The sequence below is a fragment of the Malaclemys terrapin genome, chromosome 9 (genome assembly GCF_027887155.1).
Source record: "Malaclemys terrapin pileata isolate rMalTer1 chromosome 9, rMalTer1.hap1, whole genome shotgun sequence".
In the NCBI taxonomy this organism is placed as follows: Eukaryota; Metazoa; Chordata; order Testudines; family Emydidae; genus Malaclemys; species Malaclemys terrapin.
The window spans coordinates 105,884,467-105,911,298 of record NC_071513.1 but is presented as its reverse complement, the minus strand read 5'-3'; the positions used below and the strand labels follow the sequence as shown (position 1 = coordinate 105,911,298).

Here is a 26,832-nt window from a genome sequence, read left to right as displayed (position 1 = left end):
AGTTATTAATTTGACCATTTCAAAATATTTTGCAGTTGTTTCTTACTCAATTCTTTTCATTTGAATCTTTGCAACTGTTCTCATTTTAAGGTTTATAAAATTATTTTCCTTATTATTCTTAAGATATCTACCACAGATCTCTTCTGGCAATAGCTAATTGTTGCTACTTATACTTCTTTTTTTACATGAAAACAAATACATTCACTTTTCAATTTACTGAAAAGAGCCAATCTTAATTCATGCATTTGTTATAGTAAGGGATGCTGACATCCTCTGCTGTAGCACCACCACCTAGTGGCTGATCTCTCAGAAAATGCATTGACATCAATTACACTGAAGTCAAAATTACTCTAATCAAATTTTGTATCATAGGAGTTTTCAGTATTTTCAATATTTCTACAAGAGAACTGTTTCAGGATTCTCCTCCCATCAAGCCATAAAGAAGAAAGGGTGCTTGCGACTCCCCAGCTCCTGCTTTGAAAACCCATACTCAAGTTGTTTTTCTTTCTTGGAAAGTAGGGATAATTCCAGTATTTTTACACATATTAATTACAATAGTCTGAATATCTGCCAGCACAAAGAAAAAGATTTTGCTAAGAAAATTTTTTGAAATGTTTTCTAGATAATTTTTCTCTCCTTCCTACCATTGCTTTGCAGATACTCTTATTTCCTCCAGTGCTTCTTCTGTAACCCAGTTAAGTTTCTTCAAAAGCAATATACCAGGCTGTAGCCGACCCTAAATAGGGTTTCAAGAGTTTCCTTCTCTGCTCCAGGTATTTCATTATTTGGATTCATTTACTTGTCTGTTCATGGCACCAGACAACATGGCCTTTGTCAGCCCCAAAATCCACTACCCTGTCTTGTTATTAAAATCAGTGTGATAACATGCAACATATTTTTTCTTTTTAGTCAAAATTATTTTTCCATCCAACTTAGAGTTGGGTTCCTATAAGTATGCAACTCTCGTATGAGGAAAATGTTTCAATAATAATTTTACGCATTAAGTGTGAGATATAACAGGAATGTGTTATATCATAGTGTGCAAGATTCAATGGGTCCTGCTACCTACTGCCAACAATGAGAGCAGCTAGCACTCAATTTCATAGCGAGCAGGTCTACAATTGAGATTCCCCAATTTCTTGAGACCTACTGAAGGCAGTTTGTCATTAAGGATCCTTCTTCTGGAACAATTTTGTACTGGTTTAGACAGTTTTCTGTACAATAAAGGTGATCCAGAATTAATAGGGTCTGGGGCTAGAAGAGGATTACCTCCATCCAAAACAAAAATGTACAAACAAATTTAGCAGAATCTGAGTTTACCATATTGCCCTTCCATATCAGGTGCATGACTACCTCCATACCCTTAGATTTATGAAGCCATGGTTTCTTTTGATTAACCTCTAGAGCATAACCATCTCCAAAGGTATTTATGTGGAATTTCTTTTCCTTTGAGATCATATTTCCTGTTGAGTGGCCAACCCCAATAGGTTCACCTCTCAGACAATTTGTATTCTTGCTGAAATCTTAAAAGGTGGAATCAGGGTACCATTTTTTTAAAATTTATTAAAAAACAAAACAAATGTAGTATCTCATGTACTACTTGGGTGATCGGGTCACCAGGTCGTGATCAAATAAGCCAGATAAGAAATTATGCTGAACTACCACAAGTGAGGTCTGCTGCTACAAGAGACATACTTGACAAATGCCAGACCATGAAAAAATGGTTATTGACCTTCCATTACTGTTGTTCTTCAAGATGTATTTCTCATGCCCATTCCACATTAGGTGCGTGCGTGCACCGTTGCCAGATATTTTACCCTCAGTGTTATCCATCGGGCTGGCTCGACTGTCCTCTGGAGCCACATGCTCATGCGTCAGTATAAGGGCCGCTGCCAGCCACACACATTCTCAGTTCCTTCTTGGTGGACAACTGCTACAGGGTAGGATGGCGGGTTGTGGAATGGACATGAGCAACACACCTCGGAGACCAACAGTCATGGAAGGTTCAAGTGCTTGTTCATGGCCATTCCACGTTAGGTGACTCACAAGCAGTTCATTGACTTGGAGTTCATGGACATGCTGACAGCAACACTGCTCTTCCGAAACTGGCATCAGCTCAAGCCTTTTGGGCGATGGTGTAGTGGGATGTAACGGTTTGCACCGACAACCAAGTTGCGGCCATGCAGGTGTCTTGTATTGGCATTTGCGCAAGGAACGCTGCTGAAGAGACCTGAGCTCTCGTGGAGTGAGAATGGCCGGTGATAGGACATTTGCTTGCTTGTAGCAAGCTCAAATACAGGCTGTTATCCAGGATGAGATCCTCTGGGCTGACACTGGAAGCCCTTTCATCCTTTCTGCTACTGCTACAAAGAATTGCATAGATTTGCGAAAGGGTTTAGCCCTCTCAATATAGAAGGCGAAGGCATGCCTAACATCCAGCAAACAAAGTTGCTGTTCTTCAGAGTTCCTGGGAGGCTTCAGGAAGAAGACTGGGAAGAAAATAGCCTGGTTGCTATGGAATTGGGAATCCACCTTTGGCAGGAAGGCTGGGTGGGGGCCCTTTTCCTTGAAGAATACTGTATATGGTGGTTCTGATGTAAAAGCCCTGATTTCAAAGACCCTACTGGCTGAGGTGATTGCCATCCGAAAAGCAACCTTCCAAGAGAGAAGTAGTAGAGGGCATGATGCTAGTGGCTCGAACTGAGAGCCTGTGAGCCTTGACAGGACCAGATTTAAGTCCCATGGAGGGATCGGCTCATGGATCTTCAAAGGCGAAGTCCTGGAGTCATTGTTGGACCTTGTGAGGAATTCCCAAGGACTGGAGCCTCATGGGACAGCTGAGGCAATTGTCCTTGCTGCCACATCAGCTGCATCCAGAGCCGCCTGGAGAGAGGTCCAAGCCACATTTTTACTCTCCTCCAAGAGGGCAGCTAATTCCTGCCTCAAATCTTGAGGCAGCCTCTGAACGTGGCCAAAGAGTCCGACAGATTGTAATCGTATCTCTCCAATAAGGATTGCTGGTTAGAGATACGCAATTAAAGGCTACTCATTGAATAAACCTCTCACCCAAACAGGTCCAGGGTTTTTGCATCTTTCTGTTTGGGGGGTAGTGCTCGTCTGGCCCGGACTGTCCCTCTCATTGGCTGCCAACACAATGATGGACCCTGGGGGAAAGGGAGACAAGTACAAATACTCGACTCCTCTTGCTGGCACATATTATTTCTTTTCTGCCATTCTTGAGGTGGGGAGCTGAGAAGGAGTTTGCCAGAGGGCCTTGTCCGGACCCATTACAGATTCATTCATAGTAAAGCCGCTTTGGAGGAAGCTGCTGCAGCCAGAACGTCAATAAGGCTGTGGGATGTTTCCTTAAGCTCCTCAATTTCCAGCCCAAGGTTAGCTGCTATCCACTTCAAAAGGTTCTGATGGGCCCTGAAGTCATCCTATTGAAATGAGCTACTGGGCCCCAAGATGGCCTCATCTGGGGAGGAAGAGCAGGCAGCCTGCACCAGAGGAGTGGCTCCTTTCAATTCCTCAGCCCCAGAGACGTCCATGGGAGCCACATCTTGAATGTCAATACTGGAGTCAGGGTCCCATGCGGAGCGGGAAAGGGCCGTATCCTGCTTCTCCGAAATCACCAAGTAGGATTGATGGGAGGAAGGACCCAGTACCAGGGGAAAACCCCAAGGATTCCAGTATAGCCACTGGATAGGGCACTAAACCATTGGCCAGGTGCCGGTGGGGGGGGACCTGCATCGAGGTCCGGTGGCATACAGGTTGCATGTAAGGTTCCCCTTCGGACTCAGACCAAGAGTCCTCCTTTGGTGAGCACAGTGGAACAATAGCCCTCTCTGCCTCCATACAGTGCTAAAGTCCAGGGACCGGCGGCAGATCAGAGATGGTCACAACAACAGGATCAGGGTCAGCTTGCCCCTAGAAAGTGCCATTTGGCCCAGTGCCAAGAAGGTGCTTGATGCTCCCTACTCTTTCCTGCTCCTGGTCATCTGAGCCGACAGCTGTCCTGTTGGAGTTAGGGAGACCAGGAGTGATAGTTAAGGCTACATTTTAGTCTCGGGTATTTTTAGTAAAAGTCGTAAAAATTCACAGCCGTGTCCATGACTTTTACTATATACCCCTAACTAAAACTTGGGCCAAGGAATTGCGGTGCTTAAGCGGGCCGGGCCAGGGGTGCCACGGGTGGCCTGGGACCACCGCTCGTGCTGGGGGGAGGCGGGTGGCAGCGTGCAGCTCGGGACCCCCGCTGATGCTCGGAGAGGAGCCGGGCAGTGGCTACTGGTGCTGGCGGGGACAGAGGGGCCGGGAACTGGCAGGCTCCCTACCTGGCTCCAACCGACATATCCCTGTAGCTCCTGGGAGAGGGGTGGATGGGGGGCTCCGCGCACTACTCCCACCACAAGCGCCGGCTCTGCAGCTCCCATTGACAAGGAACAGCAGCCAATGGGAGCTGCAGGGGCATGGGCAGTGCGCGGAGCCCCCCTGGCCGTTTCTCCTAGGAGCTGCAGGGACATGCTGATGGGAGCTGGAGAACCCCCCCCAGGTAAGCGCTGCCATGCCCCCCTGCTCCTGCCCCAGCCCTGAGCCCCCTCCCACACACCCAGACTGCTGCTGCTAGCCCAGGGGCTGCCCAGCTCGGCCAGCACCGGCCGCTGCAGAAGTCATGAAAAGTCATGGAAACCGTGACATACACGCAACCTTGGTGATAGTAAATCCCCGGCCACTGCGAAAGCCCCTGAGTTTGAAGGAACAGTCAGGCTGCTGGTACTGTGGTGGCTTCCGGGTACTGGTGGAGGTCCTGTAATGGACTCAATGATCTGGGCGGAGTCGACAGTAGGAGTGGCCCAGCATGGGTCGCACTCTACTGCTTTCTACCTGCTTGTCATTTTTCTGCACAGGCAAGTGCCCTCTGTCGGTGGACAGCTTATTGTGCTGATTTGGCTCTGAGGCTGGTCTGAAAGCAGTTTCCATTAGGATAACCTTGAGCCTTATTTCTCTGTCCTTTTTAGTATGGGGTCTAAAGTCCCAACAAAATAGGTACTTGTTCCTCATGTAAGTTTCCCCAAGCACTTCAAGCAACTGGAATGCAGGTTGCTCACAATATAGGTTTCCCACAGGAGACACAATGTTTGAAGCCTACGGCGAAGAGAGTGCCTCAACGATAGGGACGATCTACCTACACTATTTACACTCACACTAAGTACAATATTTATATAAACTAAAAATTATGTTTAAAACAACAAAGAATTAGAGTCCAAAAACCACAAGGAAAAGGCCTTGCTGAAGCAAGAGGGGTCATGCCAGCAACCACCACAGGCGGTCAGAAGGAACTGAGAGGTGCGTGGCCGGCGGCGCCCCTTATACCGGCGCATAAGCGCATGGCTACAGAGGGCGCTAGAGCCAACCCAACACATACCAATGCGAGAAAAATCTTCAGCAATAGTTCATGCAGTGCGCACAAACCTAACATGGAACGGACATGAGCAAGCACTCGAAAAACATGTACACCCTCAACATATACCATGCCAAATGGAACTAATGCCTTTAGTCTACTAAAAATGAAAAATTCCATCACATGGCACTAGTTAATGCTCTTAGGCAAAATCATTGAGATTATTCTTCTACTAGCCAGCAGGGGGCAACACACGCTCACAGTAAGTATTGCTTCTGGTGGAAAAATGCTAACCTTAGCAGATTTCTGCTCACCAGAAAAAAGACTATTTTTTTCCTCATTGATCTAAATAAACCCAACATTTAAAAGGTAGAGGTTACTGTGCATGTAACTATAGTACATTCTGATTGACTAAACTCCCCCTGTAATATCAACTGGGTAAATTGTTAACTGCTTCCGCTCAACAGGTGTCTAGCACTGTTGGGTATTAAAGAACAGCCTAGCTGTTAAAAAGCCACTTAAAGTAGCACTATGCTCCTGTTTAGAGATTGAATGCATTTTAGTGGAAAACAAAGGATGACAAAATTACTCACCTATCTATAGCAACACCTATCTATACAACTGCTTTGGGTTCCATATTAGTCTCCTTATCATGCAGCTTTGAGGTTGGTTTGTGGACCCCAGAGATAGTGGGTTTTGGGGCTGGCAAAGGCCATGTTGTCTGGTGCCATGAACAGACAAGTAAATGAATCCAAATAATGAAATACCTGGAGCAGAGAAGGAAACTCTTGAAACCCTATTTAGGGTCTGCTACAGCCTGCATCAATCCCACGCAGGGAAATGATAAAGAAAGGTGAAATAGAAAATTAGGCAGAGTTACCTTAGAAATAGTGTATAAATATTAACAACTAATTATACCAAACACCTATATTTAACTATTTGCAACTGACAGATATAACAAGTACATCTGACAATCAGACACAGGCACAGCTTCAAGGTTCCTTAGAATTGCAGCTGATGGCAATCAGAAAGCAACAGGTTTCCAGGGCTCATCTCTCTCATACAACTTCTGGTTCTAAATGCTTGGTTCCATGAAATGACACTCATGTAAGCCTCAATGGGAACAGTTTTCCAGAAGGTTCCGATCACTGTGGCACAGGTCTTTCGAACTCCGTAACTTTTGAACTACCAGGTCAAGTGGTAATACACAGAGGTTCTCTGAAAAGTTCTTTAGTTATTACAACCGGAGCTCGTTCTCAGCATATTTATCTGTCTTTTTAAAGGATGAATTGTGGCTATCCACCAAACAATGTAACAGATAAACACAGGAATTAATATTAATATTAGAAGTATGTGCAAATTATGACAAAATATTTCCTAAAATGTTATGGGACACTAGATTTAGTAGCTTTTGTAGTGGATGCTTTCTACTGTTATTTATAGTTATTTTGTTGCTTAGATTGTTTTTATCAAATGTAGGGCTCTATATGAAATATGCAATTGGGGAACTGCAGATTTTAAAATATCCAAGTTTTACTCGAAGGCTAATGAGTCAATGATGTTCCCAAAATACAGAGGAGCAAAGATTTGTATAGACTTTTAAAACTTTTTATGAAGGCAAAGTTACAATAAAGCGTTAACATACAATATTGTACTTTACTTATTCAGGATCAGATTAATATTCAGAGAACCTGGCTAAAGATTCTGGCTGTTGGCTGGGGAGCTGTTCTCCTACTCTAAGTAAAGAGTAACCAAATTTTTAAATACCTATCCTCTTTTTGGCACTTCTCTTGTGTATATATTTGATGTGAAACCTTTTCCATTACAAAGACAGTTCATATTTTACTAAACAACAATTCCATAGGAAGAGAAGTCAAATTTTTCCAATAATATACAATATAAAGTCTCGCTTCTAACAAAAAAATTATTTTGTCATTCTGTTTAAAATATAGATCCTTTATTGGAGCATTAAGTATGCAGGTCAGGGGATCTCAAGGAAACTGGCATTTTGTCATAAAATGAATCTCTAATAATTTCCTTCCAAAACAGTCTAATTCATGGATTCAACCACTATATGTGCAAGAATGTTGCCCTTTCCCCACAACCCGTCCAACAGAACAAAGAATTTGATCTGGATAAATGGGTCTCTATATGGGAAAGGGGATATACAGTAATTTATAAAAAATTATCAGCTACACAAACTGAAGATGTGTATCGCCTTTCCCATATACAGACCCATTTATCCAGATCAATTTCTTTGTGAAATTCCCTCCCCAATCTTTTCATCTGGATTAATCTCTTAACACCTTTTTCAAACAAAATTGTATTTCTCTTAGAAATTAAATCTTTGTTCCAACTTACACCTGAGTCAACTCCTCAAATGTGGTTGAAGGTCTAGATAGAGCCATCTTGTATCCAGAGGCCACAATAAACGTTTGACTTGTAAATACTGAAAATGCGTGATTTTTGTACTACTTACATTATTACATATCTCTTGGTATGAGTTCAGCTCAGGACATAGGAGGAGCTGTCCAAACCGAGTAAACTCAGCTCTTACCCACAACTAAGTCACTTTGATATTTCCTAGGGATAAATTCCTGATTAATGAAAGTAGTTAGGGGAGAGGGCTTCAGCGACAACAATTTAAAACGTCTGTCCAAAGCTACTAAGGTGGTATGGGTGAATGGGTGACTTTTTATTGTTGGTGACCTACATTTCTTTTTAATCCGTTTATTCTATATTTTTTAACAAGTCTTCTGGATTCTGCAAATATAACAAGGCATTGCCAGCATAAATAGCTATTTTGTGTTCTAATCTAGAAGGTAATTTGATGCCCTTTACCAAGGGGTTGTTTGTCACATTTATTGCAGATGGCTCCATTGTCAAAGTAAACAACAGAGGGAATAAGGGCCAACCCTGTCTTGAACCAGTAGACAATTTAAAAGGAGGGGATTGATCACTATTAATCAAAGCAGATGCTTGACGATGAATACACAGAGTCAATATGCACATAGAAAACTGACTTCCAAAACCAAACTTTATCAAAAACTGTCTGAAACCATCGAACTCCTAATCCCAGTGGAAGGCTCTCTCAGCATCCAAAGAAAGCAGCTGGAATTAACACTACAGAGCAAAATCGAAGTTCTTCTGATATTATCAGACAGATGCCTGCCTGCCCTGCCAGCCAGGAACCCAGACAGGTGAACACATCTGGGCAAGTTGAAACTCGGGTGTTTGCTAGCACCTTATAGTTCTGTATAATGCACAGTTGGTAAGGGCTTATCCTTCTTTAGGAATTACCACCAATTTTACTTCTTTCCATGAATCTGGAATCTCATTCCCCTGCAATATGCCATTAAGCAATTCAGTGAAAATAGGGACCAACACTTGCGTTAGAGCTCTATAATATTCTCCAGAAAGTCCATTGGGAACTGAAGATTTATTGGATTTTAAATTCTTAATTACAATTTCACCTTTCTCTGCAGCAAATTGCCTATCAAGAGCTGCCACATCATCCTCAGAATTGACACAGTTTCAAACTACTCCAATATCTATTTATAGGTAGGGCTCTCGATTAATGGCAGTTAACTCACGTGATTAACTCCAAAAAATTAATCACAATTTATCGCACTGTTTAAACAATAGAATACCAATTGAAATTTATTAAATAATTTGGGTTTTTTCTACATTTTCAAATATATTGATTTGTATTACAACACATAATACAAAGTGTACAGTGCTCACTTTATATTTATTTTTTATTACAAATATTTGCACTATAAAAAACAAAAGAAATAATATTTTTCAATTCTCCTAATACAAGTACTGTAGTGCTCTCTCTTTATAATGAAAGTTAAACTTACAAATGCAGAATTAATGTAAAGTCATTGTCTGTATGAAATTTTAGTTTGTACTGACTTTGCTAGTACTTTTTTTGAAGTCTGTTGTAAAACTAGGCAAATATCTAGATGAGTTGATGTACCCCCTGGAAGATAGCTGTATACCCCGAGGGGTACACGTACCCTTAGTTAGGAATCACTGGGGTAGGGTGAGAAATTTATCTTTCAAGAACTCTTTAATTAAAATATATTTTCCCTCTGTGTAGGAGTTGTGCTTAAGCTACCATCTTGTTTGCTGGCTTCTAGACTTTTTTTTTTTTTTTTTTTATGTGGTACACACAAAACTGGATACATAATACTTTACTGTTTGAGAATTACATGTCCAATTCCCTGCACATTGCATTGCAAGCATAGTCCTATGTGTCTGAATCTATAAACATGAGTGAAATGCCATTAGCTCTGAAGAATGAAAGGGAGGCTAACGTTCCTGTACGCCCTGGGAATGCACTCTAGTTTCCTTCAAAAAGGACAATAATATAGCCTTAAGGATTAAGTTGTATGCCTCCTGTTTCAGGAAATGCACAGAAAGGTTTGACTTACACAATAGTTTGGGGTCATGACAATCAAGAGATTAAGTTTCAATACTACCACCTCTATCAAAAATTCTAGGCTCAGAAAAGTAATAGATTTAGAGACTGATTCCAGATAGGATCATTAGATCATCTACTTGAACGTCCTGTTATCTAAAGATTGTTTCTTTGAAGCCTATAATTCAGAGGTAGTCAATTATTTTTTTGTCAGGGTCCAAATTTCTTGGTCAAAGTATACTCAAGGTCCAGACTCCAGAGAAATGTATTTCACACTGTAATAACAATAATAAGTAAATAAAAAGATTTTGTAGTCCATTCAAAAGCGTGTGGCAGTCCGGATTTGGCCCATGGTCTGCCTATTGGCTATAATGTTTGCTGAGCAACATGAAGCAACGGAAACTACAATATCACCAGGTTTAATTATCACTGGGATTCATGGTCTGTTACCATCCAATTTTTAAATTCTCAACTATTTTTTACTTTACAAATGACATACCTTGCTGTCACCAAGGTATATCTATCCCATGCCAACAGCACTAGACTGTTTTGATATCAGAGGTAACTCAACCAGTCTTCACTCTTACACTCTACTTCCAGTTTGGTTGTGAGAATTTCACTGGTTTTATGAGGGAGACTTTACAGATGGTGCATTACTTGGCCCATCCGCCACAACTGTGGGACAGCACAGGCTTTTTGCAACTAATTATTATTATTATCATCATAACCCCTAGGAGCCACAGCCATGGACTAGGACCCCATTCTGCTAGATGTTGTACAAATACAGACCCTGCCTCAAACAGATTACATAACATGAGACAACAGATGGCTACAGACCGACTAACTGGGGAATACAAGAAAATGAGACAACATTGACCAGCATGATAGGCAGTGGTCTAAGAACACCAACTGCCTAGCCACTGTCAAATATTTTGTAGTCTTCGGGACAAAGCAGAGTTTTACAGAGGGTTTTCAAGGAGGATACTAAGTTTGTTCTGCAGATATTTACAGGCAGCTCCTCTCAAGTGAGAGGGGCAGCATGGGAGAAAGCATGAAGGTGCTTGTTTGAAAACTTAACATGCAGGTGGGGAGGGATAGCTCAGTGATTTGAGCATTGGCCTGCTAAACCCAGGGTTGTAAGTTCAATCCTTGAGGGGGCCATTTAAGGATCTGAAGCAAAAATCTGTCTGGGGATTGGTCCTGCTTTGAGCAGGGGGTTGGACTAGATGACCTCCTGAGGTCCCTTCCAACCCTGACATTCTATGATTCTATGACGGATGCTGATATCAGGTTGATCACAGGCCAGAGAATATCACAGTAACCCAGTATTGAGTCCAATAACTTGTGTTTGACAGCAGTATATCTTCTAGAAAGACAGAATCTTGCTTTGAAGACTTCAAGATGGAGAATCCACCACTTCCTGCAGTAGTTTGTTTCAATAGTTTATCAAACTCACTGAAAAATTTGTGCACTATTTCTAACTTGAATTTGTCTAGTTTTAATTTCCAGCCATTGGTTCTTTTAACATCTCTCTCTGTTAAGTTAAATAGCTGTTTAGCACATGGTATTTTCTCCCCCTAAGATAAATTATTCACTGTAATGAAGTCACTTAATCTCCTTTTTGATAATCTAAACAAACTGAGCAACTTAAAACTCTCAAAGTATTTTTTCCAGCCCTTGAATCATTTTTATGCCCCTTCCCTGCACCAGTTTTGCAACATCCTTTTAAAAATGTGGACACCTGAACCACACATAGTATTCCAATACTGGTCTCACCAATGCCATATAAAAAGGTAAAATCACCTCCTTACTTATACTGACTACTCCCTGTTCATACCAAAGGATTGCATAATAGTCCTTTTTACCACAGCACCACGATGGCAGCTCATTTTCAGTTTTCTGTCCATTATGACCTCTAAATCCTTTTCAAGTCATTAGTTTCCATGCTAGTCCCCCATTCTGTAGGTACAGCCTGCATTCACTGTTCCTACATACACCTCTACCTCGATATAACGCGACCCGATATAACACGAATTCGGCTATAACGCGGTAAAGCAGTGCTCGGGGGGGGGGGGGGGGGGGGGCGGCCTGTGCACTCCGGTGGATCAAAGCAAGTTCAATATAACGCAATTTCACCTATAATGCGGTAAGATTTTTTGGCACTCGGAGACAGCGTTATCTCAAGGTAGAGGTGTATACAACTTTGCATTTGGCTGTTATAAAATGCCATTTTGTTTGAAAGGGCCCTGCTTACCAAGTGATCCAGATCATTCTGTGCTTCTATCCTCTCCTCAGCATTATTAACCAGGCTACCAATACTTGCACAATCCACAAATTTTATGACCAATGATTTTATATTTATTTGCACAACATTGATAAAAACATTGAACAGCATCAGGCCTAGAACTGATTCCTAGGGAAACTCACTAGAAACACTCCCATTCAGTGATGATTTTCCAATGACAACTGCTTTTTGAGATCTGTCAGTTAGCCAGTTCTTGATCCTATTAACATGTGTTTACTGACATTGTTTTGTTAAATAATTTTTCCACTCAGCATGTTATGTTACTAAGTCGAACACTTTACAAAAGTCTAAGTATATTATTTCAACGTAGTTACCTTTATCAACTAAATCTGTAAGCTCTTTTAAAAAAAAATCAAGACCTATTTTCCAAAATATCATAAGTTTGTTAAAGCAATAATTCATTGTCTCAAACACCTATTAAAAATAGTTTACATTAAAAAAAATCCCTACCTTCACTGGTGAAATGTGAGAGTGGGAAACAAATCCATGTATATTTTCAATCTGTGATAGGTTCTTCTCTGATACATGAACCAACTCTGGACCAGTCACCTCATTGGTGCTATGCTCTTGTGGAGGTGTATCTTCATCCTGACACCGATATTTCTGTAGAATATACAAAAATTTCCATTTTAAATATTCATCCCATATAGATGATTACACATAGTAAAGAATTCTTAGGAAAATTCTTAGTAGGCGTGCTCTGGTGCCAATTCCACTATTCAGAGATCAAAATACATTAAATTTAAAGGAATACCATCAACTTAAACATTATGTCTAAATGTTTTATCTACTACTGTTACAAGCAACCTCTAAAATTCCTATAACCAAAGATCAGTTTGTTTTCTTTGTGTATTTGACAGCAATATGCATATAAGTAAGTTTCACTATCTCCCAGGCATAGTCAGTTTCCCCTTTATTTGTGAAATCTTTCACACAGCAAAAAAGGATTGAAAAATATTTTTAATGTAGGAAAATTATCATAACACAAAAATCAGCAGGGGATTCAGAAATTGGGACAGTAACAAACTACTTTTAATTCTGGTTTTAGAAGTCAGTAGATTTCAAATTCATGGTGTCCATTTAATGTTAAACATTTTTAGATTAAAGCATACTGGAAGGATAACTATTCTAGCCTTCATCTTCTTGAAATACATTTTTCTATGAAGATTACAAACTTTAGCCTTCCCAGCAGAGAAACAAATTCATACATACACTGCAAAAAATATTCTAGGCCCTCAATAATACTTACAAACCAAAGCAAACACAGTATCTTGTTGCCATAATCCTTGTCCTCCCTTCCTGCCAGGTTTTAATCATTTATTTTAGATGATAAACTTTTTAGGTCATGAAATCTGTCTTTCAATTACCCATCATAGACATTTATGATACTAAATAATATTGGTAAATTGTATCTCCCAGACTTTTTCTAAGTCAGCAACAAATAGATATACTTTTGTTTTCAAATCTTTCAGGCAAATGAAGCACTAAGGAAAGCTGAACAAATAAATCCTATATAGTCACAGACTGGTACAGCACTAGTGCAACCTTCTTTAGTCCTACTGAAATATCTCAGCACTGCCATGGAATAACAACAACTCAGTTGCCCACTTTAGCCTTGACTTCTCTGCCAAAGCTCCTAATAAGGATGACTATTATCCCTAATAAGGATGACTATTAACCCATTAGAAAATGGATAACCCACCAATTCATTTCCCACAAAGCCGCTAAATGGTAACAACTTTCTCACTACTTACCTGGCTAAGATGCTAACCAGTGGCTTAAATATAAAAAAGTTATTTCCAGTTTCCTGATCTGCAAGTCCCCGAAAAGCCTACTTTTCACTGTGCTTTTGAGTTTGTCATAGAAAATTGTCAATTTCCTAATTTTCTAGTCTTGTTAATGCGATTTCTGCATAAAAAAATAGTATTGCCTTTTTTGACTTTATTACAAAAGGTAATAATGCTATTCTATGCATTTATTCTTTTCATCCAAAACTCTAAAATGTGGCGGCTTCTCTGGCCTCTTTCCAGAAACATTAAACATTACTCCCAAACTCAAATTTTTACTTGCTTCCAGTCCATTTCCAAATCCAGCAGAGATATCTCTCAGATAAACCACTAGGGATTTTCCCTGATTTCAGCCACCAGTGGCCAACCACTGGTGCAGTTGCAACTATACAAACCCCTACTGTAAGATAACTCTTCTATATACATGTTAGTTTCTAAGGTGCCACAAGGACTCCTCGTTGTATCTTCTATATTAGGGATTTGCACTAGTGTGATTAACCCAGTGACTGATCACCAATGACTAGAATCCCCACAGCAGATATGGCTCTTGGGGGGGGGGGGGGAGGGGGGAATAATCTAAGCACTTCCCCACCATCATCTGTTTATCATTTAGCCAATTGCCTATGCTCTTTAACCAGCCCATCCACTTCATTTGCCAGATGATACCATATCTTGAAGCAGCAACTAAGTACATTTGTCTAATATGACTTAGTTGTGTGTCCATAAGAAGCAATTCAAACAAATCATCATTTTGAGTTTGCCAAACTTAACACTCTTTCAACAGTGTATGTGTGTATCTGTTTTACCCGATTACAATGAAAGCTTAGTAAGAACTAATGTTTCTTCTGTCCACCATGTAAAACTAATGTGAAAAATTAAACTAATTTCCTTATAAGCAAAATAAACATTAAAAATTGTTAAAATTAAATTGTTAAGATTAAAAATCTACTATAAACAAAGTCCATTTCCAATTAAAACGTGACTAAACGCTTTTCAAATAAATTGTAAGTGTCCAAATAATAGATATTCTAGTTTCTTAAAAATCTACAATACTCGTATTAGGATTATATTTTTGAAAAGCCATTACACATGGTAATCCAATTGAAGCTAAAAACTTGAGAGTACCTGAAAATAATATGCAGTCAGACAATTAATAGTTATATGAAAACATTGTTTCAGACTACCACAGAGAGAGGAAATAAAAACCTCACACCATAAGAAAATAAGAATGGCCATACTGGGTCAGACCAAAGGTCCATCAAGCCCAGTATCCTGTCCTCTGACAGTGGCCAATGGCAGGTGCCCCAGAGGGAATGAACAGACAGGTTATCATCAAGTGACCCATGCCCTGTCACCCAATCCCAGCTTCTGGCAAACAGAGGCTAGGGACACCATTCCTGCCCATCCTGGCTAATAGCCATTGATAGCCCTATCTTCCAGGAATCTATCTAGCTCCCTTTTGAACCCTGTTACAGTATTGGCCTTCACAACAACCTCTGGCAAGGAGTTCCAGAAGTTGACAGTGCGTTGTGTGAAAAAATAGTTTCTTGTGTTTGTTTTAAACCTGCTGCCTATTAATTTCATTTGGTGGCCCCTTGTTCTTCTATTATGAGAAGGAGTAAATAACACTTCCTTATTTACTTTCTCTATACCACTCATGATTTTATAGACCTCCATCGTATCCCCCCCTTAATCGTCTCTTTTCCAAGCTGAAAAGTCCAATTCTTATTAATCTCTCCTCATACGGAAGCCATTCTATACCCCAAATTTCACCACCTCACTGTTTACCCCTTTTTCCAGATCATTTATGAATATATTGAATAGGACTGGTCCAGTGCAGACCTCTGGGAGACATCACTATTTATCTCTCTCCATTATGAAAACTGACCATTTATTCCTACCCTTGGTTTCCTATCTTTTAACCAGTTAACAATCCATGAGAGGACCTTCCCTCCTTCCCTGACAGTTTACATTGCCTAAGAGCCCTTTGGTGAGGGACCTTGTCAAAGGCTTTCCGAAAATCTAAGTACACTATATCCACTGGATCCCCCTTGTCCACAGGCTTGTTGACCCCCTCAAAGAATTTTAGCAAATTGGTGAAGCATGATTTCCCTTTACAAAAACCATGTTGACAATTTCCCAACAAATTATGCTCATCTGTGTCTCTGACAATTCTGTTCTTTACTATAGTTTCAACCAATTTGCCTGGTACTGAAGTCAGGCTTACTAGCCTGTAATTGCCAGGACCACCTCTGGAGCCCTTTTAAAAAAAAAAAAAAATTGGCATCGCATTAGCTGTCCTCCAGTTATTTGGTACAGAAGCTGATTTAAATGATGGGTTACAGACTTCAGTCAGTAGTTGTGCAATTTCACATTTGAGTTCCTTCAGAACTCTTGGGTGAATACCATCTGATCCTGTTGACTTACTGCTGTTTAATTTATCAATATGTTCCAAAACCTCCCCTAATGACACCTCAATCTGAGATAGTTCCTCAGATTTGTCACTTAAAACAAATGGCTCAGGTGTTGAAATCTTCCTCATATACTCAGCCGTGAAGACCAAATCAAAGAATTAATTTAGTTTCTCCACAATGGCCTTATTGTCCTTGAGTGCTCCTTTGGCAGCTCGATAGTCCAAGATTATAGGTACAGGTATATCCGACATGAAAACCAGCTCCCTATCTCAGTGCATTAGAGATGTAAAATGTAGTTCCTAATTCAATACTAATACGTTTTGAAACTCCTACTCACTTTCAGTATTCATTATTTTTGTAAAAGTACTCTTAGGGATACAAATAAGCCCCATTTTAAAAATATTGCAAATCACAATTGAGAAGGTAACTTAATAATGTTACATTTATAGCACTTTTCATCCTGAAAGATCCCAAATCAGTCCTCCTTTTGTGCACACATATAAACTAATCACTTGTTCTCCACTGCCATAAAGCCACCTCTGGAGTGGGAGGGCAGAAGTTAAACAGACAACTACTGTGTGTGGACTTGACCAGAATCAACAACAATTATGTAACTTCTGATGAGAATGGATTTCAAGTATTAGTACAGGTGCAATAGGACAGCCAACTCCAGTGAACTTTGGAACCAAAGGAAAACGATTATGCTCAAAACCGCATATTCTGAAATGTCACCGTCGGACCACACAATGGTTTTTATATATTAGGGCTGTCAAGCAATTAAAAAAATTAATCACGATTAATCGTGCTGTTAATAATAGAATAACATTTATTTAAATATTTTTGGATGTTTTCTACATTTTCAAATATCTTGATTTCAATTACAACACAGAATACAAAGTGTACAGTGCTCACTTCATATTTATTTTTTATTACAAATATTTGCACTATAAAAAACAAAAGAAATGATATTAATTCTCCTAATACAAGTACTGTAGTGCTATCTCTTTATCATGAAAGTTAAACTTACAAATTTAGATTTATGTACAAAAAAATGCATTCAAAAATCAAACAATGTCTAACTTTAGAGCCTGCAAGTCCACTGAGTCCTACACTTCAGTCAATCGCTCAGACAAACAAGTTTGGTTACAATTTGCAGGAGACAATGCTGCTCGCTTCTTGTTTACGTCACCTGAAAATGAGAACAAGCATTGGGATGGCACTGTTGCAGCTGGTATCGCAAGACATTTACATGCCGGATATGCTAAAGATTCATATGTCCCTTCAACCACCATTCCAGAGGACATGCGTCCATGCTGATGACGGGTTCTGCTCGATAACGATCCAAAGCAGAACGGACTGACGCATGTTCATTTTCATCGTCTGAGTCAGATGCCACCAGCAGAAGGTTGATTTTCTTTTTTGGTGGTTCGGGTTCTGTAGTTTCCTCATCTGAGTGTTGCTCTTATAAGACTTCTGAAAACATGCTCCACATCTCATCCCTCTCAGATTTTGGACGACACTTAAGATTCTTAAACCTTGGGTGGAGCACTGTAGCTATTTTTAGAAATCTCGCATTGGGACCGTCTTTGCGTTTTGTCAAATTTGCTGTGAAAGTGTTCTTAAAACAAACATGTGCTGGGTCATCATCCGAGACTGCTATAACATGAAATATATGGCAGAATGCGGGTAAAAAAGAACAGAACACAAAGAATTCTTCCCCAAGGAGCTCAGTCACAAATTTCATTTACACATTTTTTTAACGAGCATCATCGGCATGGAAGCATGTCCTCTGGAATGGTGACCGAAGCATGAAGGGGCATACAAATGTTTACCATATCTGGGACATAAACACCTTGCAACATCGGCTACAAAAGTGCCATGCGAATGCCTGTTCTCACTTTCAGGTGACACTATAATTAAGAAGCAGGCAGCAGTATCTCCTCTAAATGAAAACAAACTTGTTTATCTTAGCGATTAGCTGAACAAAAAGTAGGACTGAGTGGACTTGTAGGCTCTAAAGTTTTACATTGTTTTGTTTTGAATGCAGTTATGTAACAAAAATTATCTACATTTGTAAGTTACATTTTCCTGATAAAAATACTGTAGTGCAACCTTTTTATGACGTGACTGGAAATATACTATTTTTTTTAAATAATTTTTACAGTGCAAATATTTTTAATCAAAAATAATATAAAGTGAGCATTGTAATTTGTATTCTGTGCTGTAATAGAAATCAATATACTTGAAAATGTAGAAAACATCAAAAAATACTTAATTTCAATTGGTATTCTATTGTATAACAGTGCGATTAATTGCAATTAATTTTTTTGAGTTAATCATATGAGTTAACTGCAATTATATATATAGATTAAGGCTGTTGACTGATTTTTTTTATAGATAGATAGATATAGATATATCGAGAGAGAGAGAGAGAAATAAAAGGTATGAAGAACCAGTTATAAACATAGTAATAATACAAAACTTCACAATTCTTACAAATAGGTTTGCCTGCATCAAACATAATAAAAGATCATGATGACAGAGTCCTCACTGAGGGGGATGATATTAAAAGCATGTGGAGAGATTACTGTGGCTACCTATATGCCTCTGTATACCAGGGTCACTCATAATTCAGGACAACAGGAAAGAGTGGACACGGAATAGGAGCCATCAATCCTGCAAGAGTATATGAGACATGCTATTATATAAATGAAGCCACCTGGAATAGATAAAGTATCTGCAGAACTGTTAAAAGCAATTGGTGAATGTGGTACTGATCTTATGCAGAAAATTTGTAATGATATATGGGTGACTAGAATTTGGCCAAAAGCCTGGACAAAGGGAATTTTTCTGCCCTTATCAAAGAAGGGAGACCTAATAGAGTAGTAACTATTGTACCATCTCCCTCACATTGCACACAAGCAAAGTTCTGCTCTACATAATCCAGGATTGCAAAAAACAAAGGATGGAAGCATAACTACCATTACAAAAAGCTGGTTTCAGAAAAAGCCAAGATACACGTAACCAATCACCAACATCCACCACATAAATTTAAAAATGCAGAGAGTACAAATTGCCCATTAATCATATGCTTCACTGGCTACTCAAAATGTATGATATCACACAACATGATCATCTTTGGAGGATACTGGCAGACAAGGGGATTCCAAAGCATATCATTGAACTCATCGCAAGTCTCTACCACTGCCAACAGACCATGATGTGAACAGCAGTGTGTGACAGTAAGTAGTTTCCATTAGGCAGGGTGGTGTAAAATAAGGGTGTATTTTATAAGCATCTAGCATATACACATATTTTAACATGAAACAACCCTTGGAAGATTTTTGACAAAGTGAAAGGAGCTGCAATCTCCACTAGCAAAAACTTAACAGACCTCAGATATGCTGATGACACAATGCTCTTTTACCACAATCACTGATGCAATGTAACAAATTTTGGAGTATGTAAAAAGAGTTAGTGAGGAATATGAATTATTCCTGAATGTGATGAGAACAAAATGCATGTACATTGACATGACTAAAAAAAATGCAAGTGGATATCATGATTAATGGATAAGCTCTACAAGAAATAGACTAATTTAAATATTTGGGATCATATATAGCCAAACAAGGAGGTTGTTCCAAAGAAATCAGAAAACACCTAGGGATGGGTCATTCAGCTATCGCCTCCCTTAAGAAACTGTGGAAAAACTGTGGAATCTCAAAACGTACAAGGAGCGACTGGGAAAAACCTGTTTCCACAGCAATTTCTGTATGTGAATCCTGGGAAGTTAAGGCTGTTGACAAGAAGAAAAGTGAAGCTTTTAAAATATGGTGCTGGTGAAGACTCATGTGCATCCCCTGAACGGAAAAAAGACTAATGTTTATGTTAGAAATAATCAGGGTAGATTTGATTTAAATCAAATTGATTTAAATGATGATTTAAATCATCACTAGTCAGGAAGACTCAATTTAACCATGGATTTCTACATAAAAGTGCATTCTTGTTGGTTGTTATAACCTTAATACATACTCTTCACAACTCAGATAGATGTAGGTTTCATTTTTAGAAGGTACACACTATACATTTTTAAATGATTTATTTTAAAACTTTTCAGATTAGTTTTACAGCTATATCACAAAATGAATGATTGTTTGGTTATTTCATTTACCAAAGGTAACTGAAGCAGATATTTATGAAGTTATTGGGAGGTGAACTATCTTCAATTCAACAGGTTAATCATTAATATTTGGAGTATTTTCTTGCCATGCTGTATTAGGAGGAGATCACCACCAGACAGACATTTACATTGTTTTATTTAACTTAAACAACAGCATTATGTATTCTGAATTTTTTTCTTCAACAGCAAACAGAGAATATTTTAACAAAACAAGCACATGCATTTTTTAATTTAAACATTCACTTTTTTTTAAAATCAGGTTTGTTTTTGTTCAAATTACTTCTAACTAAAATAGTTAAATGAAATATTCTTTTTTAAAACAAAATTAAAAATCGACTATGTCAGCCAGGTCAACATGAGAAACTTAAAATATTGGCTTCTGCAGCTAATTCAGTCATCTTCACCTTCATTTTCCTGTTTGTTCATAATCTGGAAAAGAAAAACAAGCTTTCCTGCTTTTTCAGGTCCCAAACGATTTCTCAATTTGGAATGAATTAGTCCAAAGGAAGAAAATATTCTTTCTACACCAGCAGAAGAAGCTACTGCTGTTAAAATTAGATTATCACTTCAACAGTCTCTGAATCCAAACGATTAAGTGACTTCCACCAGTTCACTGGTGTGACTTTCTTTAAAACATCATCAGCAAACATATTTCTTGAATGGTTCACCCCTTAGCTCTGAAGTTTAGTATAGTAGGCATTATGGAGGGATGATAATTGGATGTCCATGACATAGCCAACTCCTCTTCTTCAGCAGTTAAGGTTTGACCCTGGTACCGAGTATTGAGAATATTTGCAAGAAAATGACTGGAGACAGTGCTTGTCCCATTCTTTTTTTTAATACTTGTAATTTAACTCTGTCATTGCATATTTCTCTTTTGAAGACCTCACTCACTTCCTTCCAAATTTCAACAGCATCAGCAATAAAACAGCTATTTCCCTGCATTTTGTTCAAGGCTACAGAAACAGGCTTCAGGGTACTCAGCATGTGTTCAACATTTCTCTTGAGCCCAATGTTGAGAACTTTGGCTGTGACAGTGCCATCGATTTCTTCACGATTTTGTTCACAAACTGTCATCAATTAGACCAGTTCTTGATATAGTGCTCAAAACAGTCCACTACTGAGTTCCATCGCAAGTCTTGTGGGAGAGTTAGCTTGGTTCCTCCCACTTTTTTCAGAGCAGCTGAATATACATGAATATATTGTTTCATACTATAGAATTAGAATTTATAATCCCTATTCCATGATGAGCTATCTTTGACCTATAAGGTATCTTAATTAAAATTATCTTTAAATAGGTTTTTTCCTTGGAAAGTATTTTATCAAAAAAATCCAATTTAAATTTAAAAAATCCAATTTTTTTTACGTCATTGATTTTTATCCACCCTGGAAATAATATTGGAAAGAAGCAGACCCTGAAGTCAGAGATCAACAGACACAAACTGATGTACTTCAGGCACATTAGGTGTAGAGATGGAAATAATCTTGAAAAAGTTATGGAAGGAATGGTGGAGGATCATCAAAGTAAGGGATGACCAGATGACCAGCGAGGAGATGGTTGTATGGCTTGTAGTAGACCACTGGAAGGTCACCTTCTGAGTGCTTGAAATTGGCGAAGGATTGTGAAGGCTTCTGAAAATTCTACTATGATGTCAATGATATTCAGACATGAATACACAGATGTATTTAGTACACAACACCTCCCAACAATAAAGGGGGAATTTTGGCCAATTACACCAGGCTCACTTTATTCTCACAAGCACAGCTATGAGATGGTTAATATCTACCCAAAGTACATGGGTCAAGTGTGTTTTTATTCTGAAAAGCAATTCTAAAGGAATCATTATTGTCAAGTTTAGGGAGCAACTGACAGAGAGACACACAAAGAAGTTATTTTGGGGAAGTTCTGTGGCCTGTGTTATATAAGAGGTCAGACCAGATTATCGCAATGGTTCCATCAGGTCTTGGAATCTATGAGGAATGGCTCACACCATGTGTATACGTTGACATACACAGGCCATGCCCATAGATACTGGCCCAGCAGGTATGCAGGCAGGAGTTGAGACCCTCTGCAGCTGGAACGGAGACCTTAGCAGACAAAACTAACATCATCTGTCTCCATTCACCTTCCCTCCCAAAAAAATATATTGGAGGCAAAAGCCCCATAAATCAGAGCAGAAGAAGGGTGAGGCTGCTGCCCCAATCCAACCCTCTTACAGCTCTCCTGGGTTCAAGACAGCTCTCAGTCACACGGAGCCACCCATCACATCCATCTGTCCAAGATGAGTTCAGCAGCAGCCCAAAGAAGCTACTGCCTCCTCCATTCACACCAAGCTGCTTCTGCCTGGTCTGAAAGCTCAGCTGTCCAGGTATATGCTTCTGAATTCTTACTGTTTATAAGACTCAGTCAGGGTGGGGACAGGACAGAACAAATAAAATGGAAATAGTGATTGTGGGAAGGGAACAAAAGGTAGGTAGCCAAAAGAGACAGTGACCTAGTGAGGGGCACACAAACTCAGAAAACATTCAGGGTTTATAGTTAATCATCATAATTCTCAATTATGGCATGATGTGCAAGAGACCCAGGTGTTCCATATTTTGGGCATCTACCATACACTTTGTGCTTGTCTGTGTCCATATGCTGACAGGTTTGAAGGTTGACAGGTATTTCATAGTCAAGTTAATTCCTTTCCTTCTGATGTATCATATAATAAAAGGTTATGCAAACTGGATTAGGCCTTCAGTGACACCTGTGTCAATCTACTGAACACTAAAGGCCAAATTCTTTGCTCGTGTAAATTGGTGCAGCTCATTTGACTTCAATGGACTTGTATCAATTTAAACTAGCAGAGAATTTTGCTCAACCTCAATCACAGATGTCACTGAAGCCATCATTAGGCCCACAGAACCTTTATTGTTTGTAGTGTATGAGAAGAAAAGAACTCAGCTTGACTCCCAAATCGAGTTCACAGGGCAGGCAGTTAGATTTTTGATAAGTTTATAAACTGAATACATTCGATAGTAAATCAGTAAGGCAAACACAAAAAAGGTATTATGGGGTTTCTACAATACCTGCTCAAAGTATAACTAATATTTTAAAGTTCCTGTACAGGATACATGCACAATAAATTTAATGGCACTCAACTTATCTATTCAGTTTCTCCAACAGCAAAGATCTGGGTCAAACCCATCAGAATTCACACCTTACAGAGAGTATTTAAAACCTGATACATACATCACTAAGCCCTTCCCCCCAGGGATGAAGATTTTTTTTTTAAATGACCGTTCTTTTAATGCAGGGGTTCTCAAACTAGGGTTCGGGACCCCTGAGGGGGTCACAAGGCTATTACATGTGGGGTCGTGAGCTGTCAGCCTCCACTCCAACCCTGCTTTGCCTCCAGTATTTACAATGGTGTTAAATATATAAAAACGTGTTTTTAATTTATAAGAGGGGATCACACTCAGAGGCTTGCTATATGAAAGGGGTCACCAGTACAAACGTTTGAGAACCACTGTTTTAATGGGGAACCTCATTAAAACAAAGGACAGCAACAATCTGTACAGATAACCACTTCAGTTGTTTTTGGCTAAAACAAATATCCTTAAATTGCAACTCAACATAACCAATTCAACAAAGAATTCAGCTTCTTGATAGACCTACGGAGACAACACTCCAGATGGTTCATCAAGCAGAAAGTGAATTAATTGAAATAACATGTCTCCAGCTACCAGTTGGTCCACTGACAACACAAAAAAACTGTGATAATTAAAATGCTCTCAAGAATGGAAAGAATGTTACATATGATGTAATCTATATTAAAAGTATACAGTACCCACCAACACACTAATAAATTTTCACTACATAAGTGTTGTGGCATCTCAGTATTAGTTCACGAATAGCAGTGCATCTTCTGTACAAATATAAATATCAAGACAACAAAGTCTCTAAAAATTAGGACCAGAGTTTTAAAAATATGGCCTTAGGTTTTTTCCATTTAACACATTTGCAGCTAATGTTTTCACTCTTGCACTCAACATTATGATTTCCATGTTATCAAATATTTCAAAAGAAAAAATGGTAAACAAAAAAATAAATCAGGCAAAGAGGAACATGCACACTGTAAATTTTTAGACAAAATACTAAGCAGAGGAGGTTCTCCTTTTCCCTATACACAATCAAAGTCGCGTTTTGGCAAGAAAGTCAGAAAGAGTAAGATGAAGATAATAATCAAGCTGTATGCTCATTGATTATTTGCAGAGGTACGGATCATTGGCAACATGTGGTACAGTGGGGGAGGGAAGGAAGGAATGGTACAGTCTGGCTTTTTGCCACTTGTATATGCCCCCTAAATCCCAAATCTTTGGGCTGGTTCATCCCTGGTCCAATGTGCCATTCTAGCAATTGGGGATTGCCAGAACACAATGAGCCCTTTTTCCATGCTTTCAACACCCCACCCCACAGAGGGACCTGAGAGGGGATGCACCATAAAACCATATATGACAAGCTCTACAACACCGGAGAATTTCACTCACACCAGGAAAATTCCCAAACAGCCTGTTTCACTGTCATTTCAGCTACTTTGCACCACAGAGACGCACAAACCAAATGAGTAGAGGGGCAAAGAGCTGAACTAAAATTCCTAAAAGTACCTCTACCCTTACTTTACATTGTGTAAAAATAAAAATACAGTACAGAGAGGGTCGAAGGCATGATTTTACTGGACTATTTTCACAAAGATCAGATTAATTGGCAAGTAGTGAAGGTTACATACTCTACTTTTATACTTCAGAAAATGACTTGTGCTTTGGGTATGACGGTAACAGACACAAAGTGACTGAACGTGAGGTTTATCACAGATTAGTTAGTGCCTTACTGGTTATGCCCTGTTTATATTTCCTCTAGTACAGATCCCAAAAAGCAGCAAAAAAGTGACAAAAACATGTCCCAAAAGAAGCACCAATTCTTAAACGCTGTCTCTCAGTAGAAAGACTGGGCAACAAAATGGCAGATGAAATTCAATGTTGATAAATGCAAAGTAATGCACATTGGAAAACATAAACCCAACTATACATATCAAATGATGAGCTCTAAATTAGCTGTTTCCACTCAAGAAAGATTTTGGAGTCATTGTGCATAGTTCTCTGAAAACATCCACTCAATGTGCAGCGGCAGCCAAGAAAGCAAACAGAATGTTGGGAATCATTAAGAAAGTGATAGATATTAAGACAGAAAATATTGTATTGCCTCAGTCAGGGCTTTTGAGCTGTGCTCCGGCTCCGCTCCAGCTACAGGCTCCGCTCCAAAGCCCTGAATTATAAATCCATGGTACACCCACATCTTGAATACTGTGTGCAGATGTGGTCGCCCCATCTCAAAAAAGATATATTGGAACTGGAAAAGGTTCAGAAAAGGGGGACAAAAATGATTAGGGGTATGGAACAGCTTCCATATGAGGAGAGATTAATAGGATTCGGAATTTTCATCTTGGAAAAGAGATGATTAAAGGGGGATATGATAGAGGTCTATAAAATCATGACTCGTGTGGAGAAAGTAAATAAGGAAGTGTTATTTACTCCTCCTCCTCCTAACACAAGAACTATGGGTCACCAAATGAAATTAATAGGCAGCAGATTTAAAACAAAGAAAAGGAAGTATTTCTTCACATAATGCAGTCAACCTGTGGAACTCTTTGCCAGAGGATGTTATGAAGGCCTAGACTATAACAGGGTTAAAAAAAGCAGGGCTTTGGAGCTGTGCTCCGGCTCCGCTCCAGCTCCGGGCAAAAACCTGTACCTCCACTGCTCCGGAGCTGCTCCGCACTCCAGCTCCGGGCTCTGCTCCAAAGCCCTGCAAAGAAATAGATCAATTCATGGAGGATAGGTCCATCCATGGCTATTAGCCAGGATAGTAACAGAATTGTGTAACTAGCCTCTGTTTACCAGAAGCTGGGAATGGGCAACAGGGGATGGATCACCTGATGGTTCCCTGTTCTGTTCATTTCCTCTGGGACCGCTGGCACTGGCCACTGTCGGAAGATAGGATACTGGGCTAGACGGAGCTTTGGTCTGATCCTGTATGACCGTTTGTAAGCCTAAGCAGTTGGGCTATACAATTGTGAGTTCATCTGGGGCTGTGGAACAGTGGAAGAACAAATCTTCCCTACCAGCCCAAAGAATAACAGGACTGTCAGTCTCAAAACCATTCATGGAGAGAAAGGAATGGCCAGTCCTACCCTTCTCCAAATAAAGAGCATGCCAAAATCCCATGTGTGTGAACTACTCTAATGTATAATGTCACAAAACTCTGATTTTTTTC

The 26,832-nt window shown here is 39.5% G+C and overlaps 1 protein-coding gene across 12 annotated transcripts in view; it reads right to left on the bottom strand.

The window, feature by feature from the left end:
• Positions 1-26,832, bottom strand: part of DLG1 (discs large MAGUK scaffold protein 1) — a 498,578-nt gene that overhangs the window by 253,172 nt on the left and 218,574 nt on the right. For all 12 annotated transcript variants that reach the window (XM_054039246.1, XM_054039230.1, XM_054039232.1 and 9 more), the window contains one exon: positions 12,586-12,738. In XM_054039246.1, the coding sequence (XP_053895221.1) occupies positions 12,586-12,738 (153 nt within the window). The remainder of the gene's footprint in view (positions 1-12,585; positions 12,739-26,832) is intronic.